The sequence below is a fragment of the Festucalex cinctus genome, chromosome 17 (assembly GCF_051991245.1).
Source record: "Festucalex cinctus isolate MCC-2025b chromosome 17, RoL_Fcin_1.0, whole genome shotgun sequence".
Taxonomy (NCBI): Eukaryota; Metazoa; Chordata; class Actinopteri; order Syngnathiformes; family Syngnathidae; genus Festucalex; species Festucalex cinctus.
Genome location: NC_135427.1, coordinates 5,731,060 through 5,752,682, shown reverse-complemented (window position 1 = coordinate 5,752,682; position 21,623 = coordinate 5,731,060). Strand labels below are relative to the sequence as shown.

The 21,623-nt window shown below is 38.2% G+C and overlaps 1 protein-coding gene and 1 pseudogene across 2 annotated transcripts in view; one reads left to right on the top strand and one right to left on the bottom strand.

Moving 5' to 3' along the window:
• The window catches only part of LOC144004464 (solute carrier family 2, facilitated glucose transporter member 11 pseudogene), a 236,426-nt pseudogene that overhangs the window by 194,318 nt on the left and 20,485 nt on the right, over positions 1-21,623 (bottom strand). The window contains exon 4 of the transcript XR_013279383.1: positions 20,263-20,339. The product of XR_013279383.1 is annotated as a solute carrier family 2, facilitated glucose transporter member 11 pseudogene, transcript variant X2 (transcript). Of the gene's footprint in view, positions 20,340-21,623 lie in introns of the transcript that reaches the window.
• Positions 10,336-12,010, top strand: LOC144005135 (transmembrane protein 100-like). Its single transcript, XM_077503089.1, has 2 exons — positions 10,336-10,430; positions 10,602-12,010. Exon 2 carries the CDS (start codon positions 10,766-10,768, stop codon positions 11,210-11,212), a length of 447 nt encoding a protein of 148 aa, XP_077359215.1. The 5' UTR covers positions 10,336-10,430; positions 10,602-10,765; the 3' UTR covers positions 11,213-12,010.

Below are 21,623 nucleotides of genomic sequence, written 5' to 3'. Positions count from 1 at the left end.
CTTTTAAGACCAAACTGAATTTACAATAATATATATTTATTGATTTATGTTGGCAAAAATTTGAAGTTGGAGTGCAGCTTGTGCACTGTGCATCATTTATTTATTTTTTGGGTACAAAACAAGAAACTGTTTCAATGTAAAAAAAATAAAAATAAAAAAAAATTGCGAAAATTCTTTGAAACGCTATAATTCTGCAAGTTCCTTTTGGATGAAACAAAATTTATTAAATTACTTATTTTAAAATTGAATAAAGGTGCAAATGCATACATTTAAACAACTCCAAAATTAGTATTAACACACACATATATATATATATACATACACATTAGATTATATTATTTATTATTATTATTATTATTATTATAATATATATATATATATAATTTATTTATTTTTTTAAGATTATGCTAATTTTGAGATTATGGCGTGTAATTGTAATTAAATCTTAATTCATTGCACAGCCGTGTAATGTGGATTGCAAATGTAGGTGAGTGCTTCTGATTGTGTTTGGGCCAGCAGAGATTGTCCTCGCTGCCACCACTGAACACTATTGCCCAATACATCGTGATATTTGCTCAAATTGGCCTTGGGGGAGATCGGCCAACATTCTCTCTCGTTCTTATACAATTCTCTCTGGCTTTATTTGCTCAAAATACGTTCAGCGGCACTCAGGATATTTTGGAGCTTGTTACCATAAATTGGGAAGAACCCATTCATACTATCCATCACCACAGCAAGGCCCAGATTAGCTGCTGATTTACATAACCGGGCTGACACTACGCTGCAAGTGGTATGAGCCCAAAATAGAAACATAAAAAGAGCCAATTTCACAAAAGAAAATGCAGCCAATTACTTTCCAGTGGACTCGGCTAGCAACAGCATCCGGGCAACAGCCCAACGTGTGTCATTTTGTGTGTTGTCCCGAACCCAAGCCATTCACTCGCCTCCTTAAATTATGACCGTTTATTTGCATACCGCATTATTCGTTCTGGAGTTGCCGCTGAGGAAACGGGACGATCTAATGTATGACGCATACAATGAACGCACGCTTGAATTTGCCTCATCCATATCTTCAACCGCGTTTGCGAGATAAGGCGTAATGGAACAATAACTAAGTTTAATCAAAAGGTGGCTGGGAGAGCCAATCTATAACTTGATTGAAGCTCTGGCGCAGAATACCGATGAGGGAAATGTCAGATTTGTCAACGCTCGGAGAGAAGATTGACCTTCCAGACGGAGGGCGGTGGCATTGATTTCACGGGGGTCTCTGAGAGGACTGCTTATTCATACATTTTGAAATACTATCACTGTCACTGATTTAGTTTGGTCTGAAAAAGGGAATCCGTAGTCCATGTACAAAAGCGCAGACCTCAACCCAGCCCAAAAATATTACAAGCGTAAGATATTTTATTTTTTGCTTTGGAGTAAAGTAAACGCGTTACTTTACTGGGGTTTGAAATGACTATTGAAGTGAACTTCCTCTTTTCAACAGGAAGTGACTTCATTTCAATAGGAAGTGACCTGGAACTGACCTGAGTTCAAGAGAAAGTGACTTGATTTCAATAGGAAGTGACCTGATTTCAACAGGAAGTGACCTGATTTCAACAGGATGTGACTTCCTTTCAATAGGAAGTGACCTGCAACTGACCTCAGTTCAGCAGAAAGTGACTTGATTTCAACAGGAAGTGACCTGTTTTCAACAGGAAGTGACCCGGAAGTGGCCTAAAATCAATAGGAAGTGACCTGATTTCAACAGGAAGTGACCCAGAACTGACCTGATTTCAACAGGAAGTGACCTGTTTTCAACAGGAAGTGACTTCATTTCAATAGGAAGTGACCTGGAACTGACCTGAGTTAAATAGAAAGTGACTTGATTTCAACAGGAAGTGACCCGGAAGTGGCCTAAAATCAACAGGAAGTGACCCAGAACTGACCTGATTTCAACAGAAAATGTGACCTGTTTTCAACAGGAAGTGACTTCATTTCAATAGGAAGTGACCTGGAACTGACCTGAGTTCAACACAAAGTGACTTGATTTCAACAGGAAGTGACCCGGAAGTGGCCTAAAATCAATAGGAAGTGACCTGATTTCAACAGGAAGTGACCCAGAACTGACCTGATTTCAACAGGAAGTGACCTGTTTTCAACAGGAAGTGACTTCATTTCAATAGGAAGTGACCTGGAACTGACCTGAGTTAAATAGAAAGTGACTTGATTTCAACAGGAAGTGACCCGGAAGTGGCCTAAAATCAACAGGAAGTGACCCAGAACTGACCTGATTTCAACAGGAAGTGACCTGTTTTCAACAGGAAGTGACTTCATTTCAATAGGAAGTGACCTGGAACTGACCTGAGTTCAACACAAAGTGACTTGATTTCAACAGGAGGTGACCTGTTTTCAACAGGAAGTGACCCGGAAGTGGCCTAAAATCAATAGGAAGTGACCTGATTTCAACAGGAAGTGACCCAGAACTGACCTGATTTCAACAGGAAGTGACCTGTTTTCAACAGGAAGTGACTTCATTTCAATAGGAAGTGACCTGGAACTGACCTGAGTTAAATAGAAAGTGACTTGATTTCAACAGGAAGTGACCCGGAAGTGGCCTAAAATCAACAGGAAGTGACCCAGAACTGACCTGATTTCAACAGGAAGTGACCTGTTTTCAACAGGAAGTGACTTCATTTCAATAGGAAGTGACCTGGAACTGACCTGAGTTCAACACAAAGTGACTTGATTTCAACAGGAAGTGACCTGTTTTCAACAGGAAGTGACCCGGAAGTGGCCTAAAATCAACAGGAAGTGAGCTGATTTCAACAGGAAGTGCCTTGATTTTAACAGGAAGTGACTTGATTTTAACCGGATTTGGCAAACTGTTCAGTGCATGCGGCTTTCCACCTTGCAAGAGTCAGCAGTCACATCCAAAATTTCCGTGGAAATTTTTCTAGTTGCCTATTACACTTTTGTCTAATTGTTCGTTACATTCACGAGGCTTCTTTTCCTGAACTGACTTTCTCGTCCTTCTCGTGCAGTTAGAATGAATTCCTTTTCATTCTTTTTCTGCGTCTGTGTCTTGAAAGTGTAAAACCGATTGCAGGTTTGCGGAGGTGGAGGGACTCAACCTTACAAACGGTCGGAAGAACCGTTGTTCTGTAGTGTGGGTGTGTGGGCTACAAGAGGACGTGGGTTCAGACGGAGTCTAAAGAGCTAATGCAACAAAGAAACCCACTCCATTTTTAGTGCCCTTGTGCCTGCAGCTCTTCACTTGCAGTGTGGGCTGCGCTGTGATTCTCCACTAGTTTTACTTTCAAGGGATGGCACCTTTTTGACGGGTGAGTTTTAATTAAAACAATCGCATAATACGCACTTTAATTTACCGTGACTTAAACTTTAGTGGCATTATAGCATTTAGCTCTCACCCCTCTTTCAGCTCTGGAAAGTGAACGTCTCTCAGCTCATTACGTTTGTTTAATGAGCCAAACGCTTTGTTTTACTTAATGGTGAGAGTCATCACAGCTGCCATGGGAACAAGCGCCAAAAAACTCTCTGGTAGAAATAAAAGTAGAAAGTGGATAACGCATCAACGTTTCATAGTTTTGAAAAATGTCTCCATAATTGCACCTTTACAAAAAGACTGATGATTTTCAGTCGTTGTTCAGGCAGCAGACACATTTTTGCTCCTCCTGGAAATAGGAAAGGAGGAATAAATAACAAAGAAATAAAAACGGACAAAATCTTATGCCAAAAAAAAACATTCCAGCTCCACTGTTGCCATGCGAAGTTGCTACCAGGTGGCCGTGACAATGTCGAACCTCAAGGTAAGGCACTTGACAAGACACTTTCTCCATCCTTCCTTACGACGGATATTTTTAATCACAGCTATCAAACGAGAAGCATAGAATGCAATCTCATTAACATCAGTTTAATGGGCATTTTACAGACACCAATATCACGTTCCCATTTTCACTCTGACTAATTAAACTATGTTGCTTACATTTGTACACAGCTTCCCCCGAAGCTCTATAAAATCAACAACAAAATTGTATGAATGTGTTTTTAATGAGAAACATATCACTCTATGGTATTATCAGTCACGACAAATTATTAACTTCCTCCCTGCAATTCTGCTGCTCATTCTGGTATGTGCGCCTTAGCTACCCAGGGCATTATAAGATAGATACATGGATAAAATGTACTGGAGGCTCATATCCTCACTTGGTTACAAGGTTTATTAGTCATCCATCACAGAGGATAAAGAATATATGCCTCTAAGTATCGTTATATTATCTCCCTAGATGTGTTGCAGCAGGGCGGCACGGTGGTCGAGTGGTTAGCACGTCCGCCTCCCAGTTCTGAGGACTCCGGTTCGAGTCCAGGCTCCGGCCTTCCTGGGTGGAGTTTGCATGTTCTCCCCGTGCCCGCGTGGGTCTTCTCCGGGTACTCCGGTCTCCTCCCACATTCCAAAGACATGCATGGCAGGTTAATCGGGCGCTCCGAATTGTCCCTAGGTGTGCGTGCGTGTGAGTGTGGATGGTTGTTCGTCTCTGTGTGCCCTGCGATTGGCTGGCAACCAGTCCAGGGTGTCCCCCCGCCTACTGCCCAGAGCCAGCTGAGATAGGCGCCAGCACCCCCCGCGACCCTTGTGAGGAATAAGCGGTCAAGAAAATGGATGGATGGATGTGTTGCAGCACAATTTATGTTCAGATATCCGTTGCCTAAAATGTAGCAACACTGTCGCATAGATGCTAATTGTTAGCCCTCGAGGCTATGTAGTTCAATACACAATGTGTACACAATGTATATTTAGTGTGACAGTAACATTCAACTGAGAATGACCTTATAGTCTCTTTTTTGAAGAACAGCCTTCCACCAATTACTACAATTTATTTGGAGTGAAGCGAGCAACCCGGTGAGCAGGAGCTAGCATGAGTGGCAAGCAAGAGTAGCTAGCAAGAACCAGCTGAAGCGGCTAACAAGAGCAGCTAGCAAGAACTAGCTGAAGTGGCTAGCAAGAACTAACTGGAACGGCTAACAAGTAGCTGGCAGGAGAAGCTAGCAAGAGCTAGCAAGAGCCCGAATTCGGGTACTCAATGACAACAAACTGCCTATGTAATATAATTAGCTATTACTAGACCAACGATTATATAAAAAATGTATATAGACATTGACGTGATTGAACTTTTTTTTGAGCATGTTATTGAAATGAACTCTTTGACTGCCAAACGTTATCCAAAAAACCCCAACGGTGCCAGCCGATTCGGAGCATTTTCACTCATCTTTCAAAGCAAACAGAATATTACGCGGTATGACGACATATATATGATGGCTACCATATGAAAGATTGTATTCCATTCTTTCATGAGGAAAAAAAACAAGTATGTTTCTACCTCATTCCGTTCTTTAGCAATCACCATTTGAAATTAGGTCATTTGAGTGACATAAGAGAAAAACAAGCTTTTCGTGAAAAGATACATTTTTTTTGCACAACAGTGCCTTTGACACTAATATTTTTTGTTTAGTGACAAGGTCTGCGATTGGTTGGCAACCAGTCCAGGGTGTCCCCGCCTACTGCCCAGAGCCAGCTGAGATAGGCGCCAGCAGCCCCCGCGACCCTTGTGAGGAATAAGCGGTCAAGAAAATGGATGGATGGATAGTGACAAGGTAGTGCTGCACAAGACGTTGCGCTGCCCATTCAGAGGGGGAAAAAAAATTTAATAAACGTAAATTAACGTTTTTGGCGGCATTCATTAGGATTTTAGAATACGTTATTCAACGTTTTTGGCGGTCAAAGAGTTAATCGTGGGCATTTAAAATGAATTAATTACTAATTCACCACTAGATGGTGAAAAGTAATACACACTGCCCGTTTTTTGCTCGCTAGTCAAATAAAAAAACATTCCATAATGTACTTCCTGTAATCAAAGACCTATTAATTAAATTAATTAAAAACAAAGCGGTTCATTGTGAACAAGCATGCGTGAACAGAGGACCAGCGGATCTGTCGTCTCCCTCTTGACAAAAGCCTCACCATCGGTGCGTTCTCCCATGGCGGGTTAGGAGCGCTCACATCATCAATTATGAAAGGATGCTGTCGAAAAGAGTGACCTCCTCTGACAGGACCCACAAAAAAGCAGGTCACAGGGGACTTCCTGCGAGAGTAACATCAGTATCACCTTCGCTCCTTTGGCTTTTGTGGGTCGGCTGGAATGCCGAGTTGGTCTCATCCTTCACTTGACAGTTTAGTCACAGGAAGTAACAATTCTATGTATTTATGCTGGGAGGTACATTAGCGTTTGCCGGGATACATAATACATTAAGTTCCTGTGACAGTTATAAATCAGATTATAAGCAACCTCTATGACAGTGGTGTCCAAACTACGGCCCGGGGGCCATTTGCGGCCCGCCGTCCATTTTTCAGTGGCCGCGACATATGTTAAAAACGGCATTTGAATCAAATAAATAAAGATTTTTGGAGATGGTCAAAGTAAGAAAAATAGGTGCCATTAAAGGTTATTTTAGTTCACTAAAACTAATGAAAAACACTAAAATTAAAAAAACACTATTGTTACCGAAATAAAATAAAAACAAAAATGCTTTTTAAAAAAACGAAAACGAACTGAAACTAACTATAATGATAGCAAACGTCCTTCGTTTTAGTCTTTGGCAATTAATTTAATGCATGAGCAATTGGGGAAGATTTTAAACGTGATTTTTAGTAGATTTATTTTGATATTCACACAGAAGTGACGTCATCTAGCAGCAGCCAATAGAAAAGCACCTTCAGATGACATTGTGCCCATGATGTTTTTAAAATATTGTAAATATTAACATGTAATACACATAAAAAAAAAAAAAAAACTAATACTAATATTGAAACTAACAAACTAAACTAAAACTAAGCATTTTTTTTAACAGAACCCCCCTGAAAACGAATAAAAACTAACTAAAATGAAAAATTCCAAAACTATAATAACCTTACTGCCATATTACAAATAAATTGGTTTATATACTGTAGCATTTTTTTTTTAAATATGCAAAAAAAAAGCCCAAATAAATTATTTGCACAATTTTTAGGACTAAACACAATTTCTCTTCATAACATAATGTGGCCCTTCTGATTTTCTGTATGTGGCCCTCAAATGAAAAAATTTGGACACCCCTGCTCTATGACATACTTGTTTGGGTGGAAGCATTGTGTAAAACAAAAACAAAAAAAACAAAAAAAAAAATGGACGTACAGATCAGCACAGGCTGTCCAGTTATTTTTTGCAGACAAAAGGCGGTGTTCATTACTGCATAACTGTAACGTTGGTGGACTTTGTGAACGCGCGGAATGCCGGGGTGTTGTTATACGCGAATGCATTTGTGCGCGTGACTTTACAACACATTCTCCCACCATTTTGGCGGAGAGCATTTAAATATAAAAGAGGAATATTATTTTGTTGAAAACAATTTGACCTCCCTCCGCGGCAGAGAGGTTGTTTACAAATGCATCATAATTAAAGCCATTTGAAAGGGGCCACAATTTGAGGACACGGCGCGCTGAAAAATGTCACGTGAACTTCACTGGCCGTTAATTCACCCGCTCTAGAAAACACCGGCGGCGATGCTAACGGGTTTCCAAAGTCTTAAGAAGACGACCTTTTATCAAGGACGGTAACAAGCCTCCCATTCACACCCAGTTACGGCGAGCGCTGACAGCAAATGTCTGCGGTGATAAATAACTCCCTCTCGGCACAATGGGCGGCATTTCCGACCAATTTGCGGCTGTCATAGATTATAGTGGATGCATGCAATTGCGTAATTATTAACCAGAACGACTGGTTTAGGTGCTGATACTAGTGTCCCATCTATTTTTCTAACTCAAATCAGAATAAGGATTTTAGATATTTACCGACAACATGATAATTTTGGCCGTGTATGTTTTTGTTGGATCACCAATTGCCGTAAAGCTTTGAGTTGACACTGGATAAAAGCGTAGATCTGAAATTTTTAAAAATGTATGTAGTGTATGCGGAAGTTTCAATTCTCCTTGAAAAGGAGGATCGCCCTCATCTCTCGTACAGTTGCAAGCGCTTATATAGTTGAGTATTGTTATCCATGAATTTGGACCAAGTTCAATGGAATAAATGTGGGCTTTTATGTTTTTAACTGTCTTCCCTGAAATTGTCAATTAATTTTCTGCAATTCAGTGATATTGTTACATTTTTGTATTTAATTAACAGCTGAACACATTAGCAAGCGTGACAAACTCACTCAGAGCTAAGCTAGGCGGGAGAGACCTCAAGTACATCATATGAGAGGTGTAGCTTAGCAGCTTAGCATCAAGCTAACAATGAAATAAAAGTAATTTCTGTAACTTTCTTTTTGGAGTGTCGTTGTTTAATTGCTTTAATTCATTATGCTTCATTTACCTTTTTGTATTTAATTAACAGCCGAACACATTAGCAAGCGTAACAAACTCACTCAGAGCTAAGCTAGGCGGGGAGAGACCTCAAGTACATCAGATGACAGGTGTAGCTTAGCAGCTTAGCATCAAGCTAACAATAAAATAAAAGTAATTTCTGTAACTTTCTTTTTGGAGTGTCGTTGTTTAATTGCTTTAATTCATTATGCTTCATTTACCTTTTTGTATTTAATTAACAGCCGAACACATTAGCAAGCGTAACAAACTCACTTAGGGCTAAGCTAGGCGGGGAGAGACCTCAAGTACATCAGATGAGAGGTGTAGCTTAGCAGCTTAGCATCAAGCTAACAATGAAATAAAAGTATTTTCTGGAACTTTCTTTATGGGTTGTAGTTGTTGAATTGCTTTAATTTATTATGCTTCATTTATCTTTTTTATTGAATTGAAAGCCGAACACGTTAGCAAGCGTGACAAACTCACTTAGAGCTAAGCTAGGCGGGAGAGACCCCACTTCCTCCTTCGTCAGCGGATGCTCCTGTGAGACCGCTACTAAAATAAAAACCTGGGGAAATAACGCAGAACCTGGGCACCAGAATTATTTTTTTTTCAGTGCTTCACAATGAAAGGTAAGTCAGATTAAATCCGCACACCCACACACGGTATATTCACGGTCTCCCAGGGGAGGTTTGGAGGCTGGCTAATGCGTCTCACTGTCAAGGGGAGAGGCGTGATAAACATGGACACATATTGCATTTGTGCGGCAATGTCACACATGGCGGTCGGTCGCGCTGCCATGCAGGCGGTTGTGGATGACGCACGCAATGGAGGTTGGCAGGGAGCAACAGAAAAAAAAACAAAAAAACATGCAGTAGCAGATCGTGTTTTTATATCGCAAAAACTTTCTACCTCCAAAATCGTCACTTTTCAGGAGACCACGAAAATGACGTATTTCAACCATTAACGTCGTGTCATCAAAGAGAACAAGCCCATTTTCAACACTTTCGTTTGGTCAATAATTAGAGAACAAGAGTATAGATTTTTCTTAAAAATGTGAAATTTGCCAAATTGTGACTTAAGAGGTTTTGGCCTGAACCCGAGAGAAAGTAAAATATTGTTAATTTGATAACCTGAGTGGGCGTTAAAATGATGCAGTTGACCAGGATGGTTTTTCATTTTCCGTAATTATGGACAAAAATGACGAACGGAAAACATGCACTGCAATGTTTACTTACTTAATTTTCGAACGTAATATTGCTATGATTTAGCGTTCGAATGTATTTACAAGTATGTATGAATGTTTCTGCAAGTACGTTCGAATGTATATGCAATTATATCCCGTGGCATTATTGCGAAAAAAAAAAAATGACATGAAAATTATGCACTGCAGTGATAATAATAAATCCTAAAAATGAAGAATAAACATTGTTTACTTTAATAATTTTCAAATGTATTGGTATGATATAGCATTCAAATATACTTGCAAATACATTAAAATGTATACGTTCAAATATATTAAATATCCGTTTATAAACGTATTAGCAAATACATTGGAATGTATATTCCAGTCAAAAAAAATTTAATCCATACACGCTTCCGTACAATTTGACATACATGTTGTGTAGATATTGTTGACATGGCAGCAAATCAATGCCAATTGTATGTTATGATATAAACTGCCCCATTTAGTAAAATTGTATATGATCTGCTGCTATCGTTTTTGAATTATTATTTTTTTCCTTCCATCTGTGTATATTACACTTTTTCCTGGCACTGGTCTTCAAAGTTGAATAATTCATCAGCCCCACTGAATGAGAGCACTCGGCTGCTAACGTCACCCAGACCCGTCCTTTCTGAGACCTCTCAGCTTCCTGAGCCTATCGGACCGCTTCCGATAAGCCCCGCCCCCCTCTCATCTGTGATTATATATACCCTGGACAATGGCAGCACGGGCGCACACACGCGCGCTCGCCGCAGCTCGCGCTACGAGGCTGCAAGGGAAGACGTTGATGGGCAGTGACGAAATACGGTGAGTGGATTCCGTTTGGGGCTAAAAATAACTCCGCCGCATCTGTTTTGTTTTCTCTTTAATTCCTATTCACTTCGTTGCAAATATGTTTTCAAGCAGAAATATATTTTATGTAGCCTTGTGTTTCTATTTTAATCTTCAGCTATTCTCCTCCTATCCTTCAATTTCCAGGCTGGCAAGTATCGAGGGCAACAACCGGAACAAGAGTGACACAGACACAGCTCGTGTCGTGGTGCGAGCTCCAGCCGCAATCAGCCACGAACGCGCGCCGTGAGGATCCCCTCCGCCAACGGGCGCACCTTCCCGCACCGCTACCCAAGGACACCGGCTCGGAGATGGGCTGCTCCTCCGGCCGCCAACCCCCTGCCCCGGTCCTTCACCCGGACTTGGACTGCAGCCACGGCGGCGAGGCCAACACCTTACCCCAGGACTCGGAAAACCAGAATTTAAACAGCTCGGCGAGCGCGGAGCCGCCAGAAGTCAAACCTCCGGAGTCTCTCCCCACACTGGAGCGGCTGGCTCAAGCTACGGGCGGCACGGAAAAGTCCTGGTACCGCTGCGTGTTCCCTTTCGGGGTGATTTCGCTGGTGATCGGGATGGCGGGCACGGGGGTGACGTTCACCTTCAACAATCTGCTCCAGACTAAAGTGGTGTCGGTGGCGTTGCTTTGCATCGGCGTCGTGATGCTGCTGGTGGCTGCCGTCTGTTGGCGGGCCCACAGACTGAGGAGGAGGCAAAAGAAGGAGGGGGGCTTCTTTACCACTGATCTGGGTACTTTGTGATGGAGGGGGGTCGGGCTTATCCCGGATGGAGCACTTTGAGCCGGACCGCCAATGAAAAGGGCACGTGAATGATAATCCATTTGGACACGGAGTGTTGTTATAAGTTTGGTGTCATACTGTGACCGTACTGTAACTAGACCGTTAGCAGAGGGATCGCCTCCATCTTGACCAGAGTGTGTCACACTTAAAAGTCCTGATATTGAATCACCAACATGCCATAAAATCTATTGATAGTTTCACCCAAAAGTTGCCTCCTCATGTCAGTGAACTGAAGTAGAGATATGCAAGAGTTATAAAATACATCCTGGTCCTTAACTCTTTTACTGCCACACATTATAAAAAAAAAAAAAAAAAAAAAACACCAATGCCAGCGGATTTCGAGCATTTTAACTCATTTTTCGAAACAAACAGAATATTGTGTTCTTTTGCTACATATACAACATAAAAGATCGCATTCTATTCTTTCATTAGGAAAAAAAAAGTATGTTTCTACCTTATTCCGTTCTTTAGTAATCACCATTTGAAAATAGGTCATTTGAGTGACATTGGGCGAAAATTGAAAAGAAACAATACATTTTCTCCACAACAGTGACTTTGATACTAATATTTTTTGTTTAGTGACGCTCCGTCAAATTAGGTTTAATGTTACAAAGGCTTTGATCATTCACGTCAGCCTTGAAAACGTTCTATTTCATCAGATTGCGTCATGTTTCGTTGTAATTCGCAGCTCTAGTTAGGGCCCGAGCAGCTACCGCTGCCATCTGCTGGCCACAGTTAGTGGGTGTTTTTTTTTTTGTTTTTTTTTCACAACTCATTGAGCCGGCTGCGCTGCACTTGGACGTTGCACTGACCACTGATATATAAAAAAAAAAAAAAAAGTAGTTGACGTCACTTAACGTTTATGGCGGCATACATCGTGATTTTATTAAACGTTATTAAACGTTTTGGGCGGTCAAAGAGTTAACCTGAAACTTAATACAGCAATGTTTACCTATAGGACAACAATTGTGTAGCAAGGTGGTGTACAATTCAACTGTTAAAACAAAATATATATATATATATATATATATATATATATATATATACACTGTATATATATATATATATATATATACACTGTATATATATATATATATATATATATATATATATACTGTATATATATTTCTCTCTCTTTTTCAATTTTCAAACCTTTTTGAAAAATCTCCAGGGAGCCACTAGGGCGGTGTTAAAGAGCCACATGCGGCTCTAGAGCCGCGGGTTGCCTACCCCCGTTCTAAGAGAATAAAACTTCATTAAATGTTATTTTTTTAGACTATTCCATATGTCTTTTTTTTTTGCCATTTTCAAAAAATGCGAAAAAAAACAAAAACAAAAAACATAAAAGAGCCAGTCTTTTTGAACGATTCTTTTACGTGAACGGCTCCCGAATGAACGGCTCCCCTGAAAGAGCCAAAAGTCCCATCGCTAATAGTAAGCGGGCTTCTCTTTCTTAAATGGACTTTTCACACAAATAATTTGAAGAAACAAATTATACCTGTGTAGACAACTTCTAAAAAGCATCACTCCTCAAAAGGTCAACACTTTCCCCGAGCTTTTGTTGAAATAACCACCACCCAGCTGTGCGGGATCAATAGAAATCGCCACGCTGTGAACACAATGAAGCCTTGGGGGGAAATGGACTGTATTTTCTGTTCCTGAAAATGAAATTGCTTTTGCCTGTGGTATGCCCTCCTTTTATTGTATGGCAAGGAAATCCCATTCCGGACATAGCTCAGTGAACACAAAGCAACATAAAAAAAAAAATAAAAAAAAGCACAAGCACGACTGTACGCTTGATCCTCGCAAAATCAAACAGCGGCTGACATTAACAGGAAGTGAGGGAATCCCATTCAACCACTTCACTTTCCAATCTCCCTCTTTCCATGAAAAGATAACGTGAGAAACGAATACAGTTAGCGTGGGCGATAGCTTAGCTCGTGTTAGCATTTGTGAAAATGCTAATAGCTAAGCGCTGTACTTTGTTGAAAGTCGAGCTGAATGAAGCGATAGTGGAGCCAACATGTAGCATGTCGGTCAGCCGGTGTACAGTAAATCACAATGTTGTGATGATGTAATAATGGCTTTTAGCAGCAGGCGATGTACTGACAAGACCCAGCAGCATCGACTTAGCGGTAGCAGTGTATTTGATCGTTAATTGCTTTGATTAAATGGGTGCCACATGTGGTCCTTTTTTTTTTTTTGTGCTCAGTATGACCCTAATAAAATCAATGACTATTAAAATCTAAAATAACATATGTGTAAAAAAAAAACAAACAAAAAAAAAAAAACATCTGAATGTACGATGAACAGTAAGTGTCTTATTTGTACAGGCTGTAAAGATGCATCTTCTATTTTGAATAATGGGAAGAAAAAAAAAATTGTTTGTTTGTATTTTGAAAACTGACTGTTTTCATTTATTCATATTCCTTTCAACTTTAGTGATGTGAGCAGAAAGTGTTTTGAAGATATGTCACTACTTCAAGTAAGTGAACAATAAAATGAATTGAATTGATTGGCATGAACCAGCTTGTTTTTGGGTCACTACATATATATATATATATATATATATATATATATATATATATATATATATATATATATATATATATATAATGCATATTTGTGGAGACGGTGGTCAAATTGTATTTGACAGTTTTTAAAAAGTGCAGAATTTCACAAATGACTTCATGTTAAAGATTAGATAGCGCTTAATATGAAACGCAAAATGCACTCAGCTGTCACTAACATCTTACAAATGCAATTATGCCATCTAGTGGCAGAAAAAATAACCTAAACACAAACCAATATCACACTCGATTTTAACAGTACCGCACATCTTTTTCAATAATTTAACTCAATTTTATGAATTATTATGAAATTACTGTATCAATGACGCAAGGATGCAGCCATGTTTCTATTAGTTTAACGGTTTTTTTCCACTTTTATATTAACTCATTCACTCCCAGCTGTTTTACTGGATTTTGACTGATTTTGCAAGGCCCACAGAATATTGTGTTCTATTTGTTATAAAAACATGGAACCTACCAAAAGAAGGTTTAGCATCTCTTCTTTCATTAGAAAAAAAAAGTATATTTTTATGTTTCCATTTTGCAGCAATTAGCATTGGAATATACTAAGTTTAATCATTATTCACAAATCTGTTTAAAACAGTGGGGAAAAGAGCTTTTTGCAACATGGCCCCAGTTGATCTCTTATACTCTGCTGTGACCTGCTGGCCGTTTTTTGTAATAACTACCTTTGATTCAAGCGTTCTCTTCAGCTCAGAGGCTGCATCAAAGCCTTCTGTATGCTCTCGCATTAAAAAAAAAAAAAAAAAAAAAAAAAAAAAAAAAAAAAAAAACGGATAAATACGTCTTTGGGAGCAAATGAGTTAACAAGAGTATGAAAAATATTTGATTGTAAATATTATTGTACATTTAAAACAGATATAAAATTTGATATTAATCGTGAGTTATACATACACACATATTTATATTTATTTAAATATTATGTGTTTAATTTGCTTGACATTCGTGTGCTTCTGTCATTCGAGTGCTGCAACACAGAAATAAAAAAAAAAAGTGAAGCCGCCCGGGTACGTCTCATTTGTCACCACGCAGGGGAAGTGCTGTCGAAATGTCACTCGCTGTCATTTCAAAGTGTAGCAGCAGGACGGCTACAACCATTATTATTATTATTCCCTTTTTTTACTTTTAATTGAAGCCGCAGATGTGCGATTTACACTGCAGTTAATGGCAGTTAACAGGTCCAAGGCAATTTTGTGTGACGCGCAGATGGGTGAAACAATCGCGACGACAAAAGCTGTTGCCGTTGGCAACTCGCACAGAATGGCACAATTGCAACATTGCTAAACATCTTTCTGATGGCCTTCTGTCCCTTTACATTTTTTTTTTTTCACCCCTAAACGTGTTCAGGGACTATATCAACATAGGTTTGGACCTCAGCTAACTTCATGAAACTTCTTGATCCTCTGCATAGAATGATATAATAATATTGAAGTGCTAAGAGGAGTTGAAACGTCTCAATCAATAAAGCATCCCACTGGAGTTCTAGGCAGACATGGAACAAATTAAACTCATTTCTCAAGGCACCACTGCATTTTCGTCCCCTCGTCATCCATCTCAGCTTCCATCCAACAACACAAAATCAGCACCAAACGCTTGACAGGCAGGAACAGAACGGAACGTTTTGCCCCGGAGAGACCAAAATGTCCCTCGAGAACACCGCGGGATCAACGAAACGTACAAAAAAAAAAAAAAAAAATGTCTGATAGGAAAATTAAATAAAGTCATGAGTGCTCCAATTAAGTAGTCGAGTCTTCTACTTAGCGATCTATTGATTTTACCGGCCGTGTCCGTGCCCGGCACCTTTTGTGAGCACAGCTGTCAGAATGAGTAGTCCGACGAACACGCCCCCCCCACAACCCGCATGTGCCCACGCTTTTCCTCCTCTTCACATCCACCCGTCTATAAAGGATTGTGTCATCCTTGCTCCCTCTTCGCTCCCTCCCGGAACGGTCTAAAAATAAACTGAGGCTGACTGGAAAGCAAAAAGGGAAAGAAACTGGGTAGCTATTACATTTTTTTTTTCACATTTTTTTTTAAAATGGATTATCCTATCAATTACTCCATGTATTTATCGTATTTTCCGCTTTATACGTCGCTCCGGATTACAAATCGAACCAGCCCAAAAATGCATAATCAAGAAGGAAAAAACATATATAAGTCGCACTGGACGTATAAGTCGCATTTTTGGGGGAAATTTATTTGATAAAATGCCCCCCCCCCCCCCCCCATATTTCCCACAATATTAACGTCACGTTACACTCAAACACGATCTCTGCTTAGTCATGTTGAAGCAAGCTATGCTAAGCTAAATTTGCTAGTCTCATTTGCAAAGTGAATACAATATTAACTCACAACATTTTTTGCTAGCACCAAAATTAAAATAAAATATTTCACTGTTATGGAGACAGTTTTGTTGCACGTGGCCCAAAGACAAATACCCACGACTGTATCGTCAACGTCAAGTACTGTATTGTGCTGTCATCAATGTTGTTAGCTAAGGCTAACGCTAACCTGTGAATCCACCAATAATTCAATGTGATTATTATGTAAATCATCCCCAATGTATGTCTCCAATAATAGTGGCGTGGAAGTGCAGAACAGCTAACTGACACGTATTCAGAAATGGTCAGAGAACGAGATTTTCTTGTTGTTGTTGTTGCAAGATGTTTTCTTCTTACTAGGGGGGGGCATGACAGAAAATAATTGAGAAGCACTGCTTTAATGTGAGGTCAAATAGGATTATGGATGCAAGAAGCTGTGCTTTTTTTTTTTTTTTTTTCAGTTCATTGGAAACTGCTCTGAGTCACTTTACTCAGCAGCGTTAATTAAAATTGACTTCCGATTTTCACCCCCGTGCGTTCAAGCAAAGTAAATGGTTCTTATTTGTCCCACCTCCCTCTTGTATGTTTTCTTGAAAAAAAAAAAAAAATCAATCTAATTGGCAGCTTCAGCTAATTAGCCCGCATTGAATCCCTTTTGCTCACTTGAGGCTTGAAGGTCCAGCGTTAAAGGCGCTTCATTATCGCAGAAAGCCGTCGCCGGCGTGTTTTATCTCGCCAGCGTCCCGTCTTGCTCCTCTTCATCCTCCTTGCCTCCAATTTCTAAAAAAAAAAAGCAGCAAAAAGGTTACCGCTCGTTTTCAAAAACAAGTGAAAAGAGACAAGCAGGAGAGGCGATGAGCACGTTTTGTGGTGCTGCACGTTCGGCTCGCTCATTTCCTGTGTCAGCATTATGAGGTGATCCTATCAATTATTAAGTTATGCACAAGCGTCAAACAGATTCACATTGCTGATGTGCATCGTTGCATGGATATTACTGTGGGAAATTGCAATCCAGATCAGCCCGTTTGCCTGTCTGCAGTTTCACCGTATCATGTTTTATTTATTTATCTATTTATGACAGCTTTAATATTTAACCGGGAAATGACTCATGAGATTCTATTTACGCGGGTGTTCCGCAGCGACATTTAGCACATTTAGCACTGCGTGACATTCAGTATATTAAATCAAAAATGTCATTAAAATGTCATTATGTCTCCCCGTTAAAACGTGATAGAAGAAAACCGGAGTTTCTGACGCTTTGAAAGTACCCCGAATGCACCATTTTGCTTGCTTAGCATTAGCAACTAGCAAGTGTGTAGCGTACGTTATTCTGGTTACGCTCACAGGACACTGAGGAATAGTGAACACTTATTTCATTGTTTTTAATAATAATAATAATAATAATAATAATAATAATAATAATAAAATATTTATAATATATTTATGATAAATAAATAAATAAATAATATATTTAAATAATAATTATTAGATATTTATACATTTTATATATTTTGAAATAATCGGCAGATTAAATCAGTAATCGGTATCGGCATCGGCCTAAAAAATGCATATCGGTCGGGTCCTAGTTATTACACCAGAGATTAATAATAATAATAATAATAATAATAATAATAATAATAATAATTAATAATATATTTATAATGTATTTATAATAAATAAATAAATAATATATTTAAATCATAATTATTAGATATTTATACATTTTATATATTTCGAAATAATCGGCAGATTAATCAGTAATCGGTATCGGCATCGGCCTAAAAAATGCATATCGGTCGGGTCCTAGTTATTACACCAGAGATTAATAATAATAATAATAATAATAAGAATAATAATAATAATAATATAAGAAATATAAAAATTCAATGAATGAATGAATGAATCCAACATTACACAAATGTATTCTGGGTATTAAAATATTAGAACGTTTGTGCTGTTGTTTGAAGTTGGTTGTCATAGCAACACCCCTAAAAATAGGCAAAGGATCATGAGATGAGAAATATAAATGGTTCAGTGAGGACATGTAAAGCTTCTGGTTGAAAATGTGATGACGCTCCTTATCAGACTATAAATTGCAACCTTCCTATAGCGCCGAGAGAACACAGCTGATTGAAACGATTCATATTTTGATGGCGACGGTTGTTTCTGATTAATCATCAAGAAGAAAATAAAATCACATTTGATTTAATTTCGTCCCCATTGAATGTCAGAGTCCAAATCAGTATGTTGATTATGGAAGCTCGAGACATTGATTATTGAATGTTTTATGAGAGAAACACAAGATAAACATTGCCAAACACATTTTTGTTTTGTTTATTTTGCAATATAATCCTCATGACAATATTAGAAAACCACCATGGATTTTTTTACAACACTGCTTATTATTTCCACTTGAAAATGTTCATGTTCTTCTTTATCATAACTTCAGCCTCCTCCACAAGTTAATGGCTGACTTTTTCCGACACAATAGTAAGACTAAAATGACGTGAATTACAATTTAGTTGATAGCTGTCATCACTGATCGTGCGTTTGTCAACCACTCAAAAGATGAGACCGATCACATTGTGCTTTTCTTGTCTCGCAATGTGTTCTTGACATCTGTCACTTAAGCCTGTACGATACGGTATTTGTAAATGATACCACGCATTTTGTTTTGCAATGCTGCTCAAAAAAAAAAAAAAAAAAAAAAAACTTGTATTTTTCAGCCTCCAGCCTCATTTTCCATTTTTCTTACAAAGAATCTGCCATATTTAATATTCTACTCCCACATTCTAAAAAACAGAAATGCTGCACCTAATAGTAGAGGTCATAATTCCTCTTATAACAAACAGCGATGACTCCAAGTGGTCAAACAAGATCCAAATTTCAGACACGCCAGAAATGAATCCAATCTAATAACCAGGAGCTGCTAAATCAGTGGTGTACAAACTACGGCCCGGGGGGCCATTTGCGGCCCGCGACATATGCTAAAAACGGCATTTGACTCAGTTCAAATAAAATAAAACAAAACAAAAAAAGTTTGGAGATGGTCAAAGTAAGAAGGGAGGGTATCGAAAAATAGATGCCATTAAAGGTTATTTTAGTTAACTAAAACTCGTGAAAAAAACAAACTAAAATTCAAAAAACAATATTGTTACAGAAATAAAATAAAAACGAAAACTAACTGAAACTACATTGTATGTTTACAAAACTAACTAAAACTATAATTGTAAAACTTCTTGTTGTTGTAAATTGTAAATCTGACTGACTATTGTATCAGGAAATGGATTACAATTTCTCTGAAATGATTAAATCCCACCTTAGATTGCAGTTCAAGTTTTCTTGTTGTTCATTTATCTTTCAGCTTCAATTAATTACTTTGTAATTTTCACATAATTTATCTTTCAATTCATTAGCATTCAGCTTAGCATTCCACTATGAGCGTTCAGCTTTCAGCATTCCCTCGCAATTTCTTCAGTAATTGCACGTAGTCTAGTTTTTTTTTTGTAGCATTTAGTTGTTGAGGTTCCTGCTACTTTCTATTATTGGAAAAGTTTTTTTTATTGAAGCGAGTGTGCTTCCGAAAGACTGCGTGGCTCAAGTGAGTAGAAAAATCAATGAAACAAAAAAATAGAGCGGTTTAGGAAGTCCACTGTAAGAGAACCTGAAACCTGCGTTATTTTTAAATGATCAGCGTGGATTCCTCCCGCTGCTTTTTCTCCCCGTCTCTTTCTTTTTTTGTCCTTTCTCGTCGGCTCTACAGACGACAGCCTAATCAGGAGGTCGTGACCTGAAATGTTTTTTTTTCCCACGAATATTTCAAAGAATACATATTTGATCGCAGAGTTTCACAGACATCTGAATTGCACGTAAATAACTTTATGTCATGTTCATAACTTGTGTGTGTGCATGCGTGGGCATAAATGGGAAATAATGTGCGCGTATTGAATTTCTTACACTCATATAATGCTATTAAAATAACAGTTTTGACTTTGCATTTTCCACTTTGTGGGTTCAACGGGCATATATATACAAATGTGAATTTAAAGAGGAACGTTATTAGCACACTGCTGGAGCTCCTCCCACCTTTTTTTTTTCTTTTTTTTTATTTGGTTGTCTCATATTGTCGTCACTTGCAGCCATGCGAAACACCCACAGGGGATTGGAATTGGAGTTCTGACAAGACACACAGAAAAAGCTTTTACTTCAAGAAGAAAAAAAAAAAAGTGCAGATGACCAATTTTTGTGCACCGCGTCACAAGGAAGGTGATAATAAAAGTGAATTTCCCACACAGCAATTTGATGCTTTTAAAAGGATGGAGAATCAGAAAAAAATTTCTAATTGTCAGACTCTGCTTCCATTCAGTGCTTTTAAATCTAGTTGGCAAATGATTAAAAAAAAAAAAAAAAAGACACAAATCATTACAATTTTTATCTCGGCAAAGTGGATTCATCAGATCTTTTTGTGCTTGCAATTTTAATTAATATTAGGGATGTCCAATACCACTTTTTAGTAGTCACCAATATTGCTAGCAAGTACCAATATTTTAATACATAAAATGTCCCCAAAAAACAATTTAAATAATTTTAAAGAAATACATTTATATCCCAATATAGCTTTTTTTCCTTAAAATTGCATGAAATTAATGTCAATTTTCTATTAGAATTTCCCCTTTTTTTTTTTCATTAAATACATGATTTGTAAAAATGTAATAAATTTAATTTAAATAAATAAATATGTCCCTGATCATAAAATGATAATGGTATCAGCTGCCATAATCGCACTCGCCCATCCCTGTTTAATATTTCATTTAAAACGTCTTTACTTGTGTAAGTTTCTCCCACATTTTGTTTCCTTGGATCAAATTAACACATTCATTTCCAGACTAGCAAAAAAAATGCATCATTTGATGTCTTTTTCCGTCAATGGCAGTGAATGAGTTAAACATGGTAAAAATCAATGAAGCAATTATAAATTGTTGATAATAATGTACAGCAGGGGTGTCCAAACTTTTTCCTCTGAGGGCCACATACAGAAAAATAGAAAGCTGCAAGGGCCACTTTTTTTTTTATTTTTTTTTTTAGTTATTTATTAACACATTCATTGCCAGACCAGAAAAAAAAATGCAACATTTGACGTCTTTTTCCGTCAATGGCAGTGAATGAGTTAAAAAAAAAAAAAACATCTGAGTGAAAAGCTATTTAGCACTTTATATGATATTGGCAAATATTTAAGCCTTGGCAGTGGTTGTGTCACTTGCACTTGGTATAATGAATTTGTTGACTAAAAACACCTTCACTGTCAAATAAAATCAGTTGCCAACCACTTCATATTTACAGTAGTAATGGAAATGCTTCAAGAGAGCACATGAAAAATGTTTTTTTAGGCATGGTGAAGCAGTTTTCTCTCAAGGAATAACTTGAGAAAGACAACTCTTGGTATTTCTACACAATAATTAA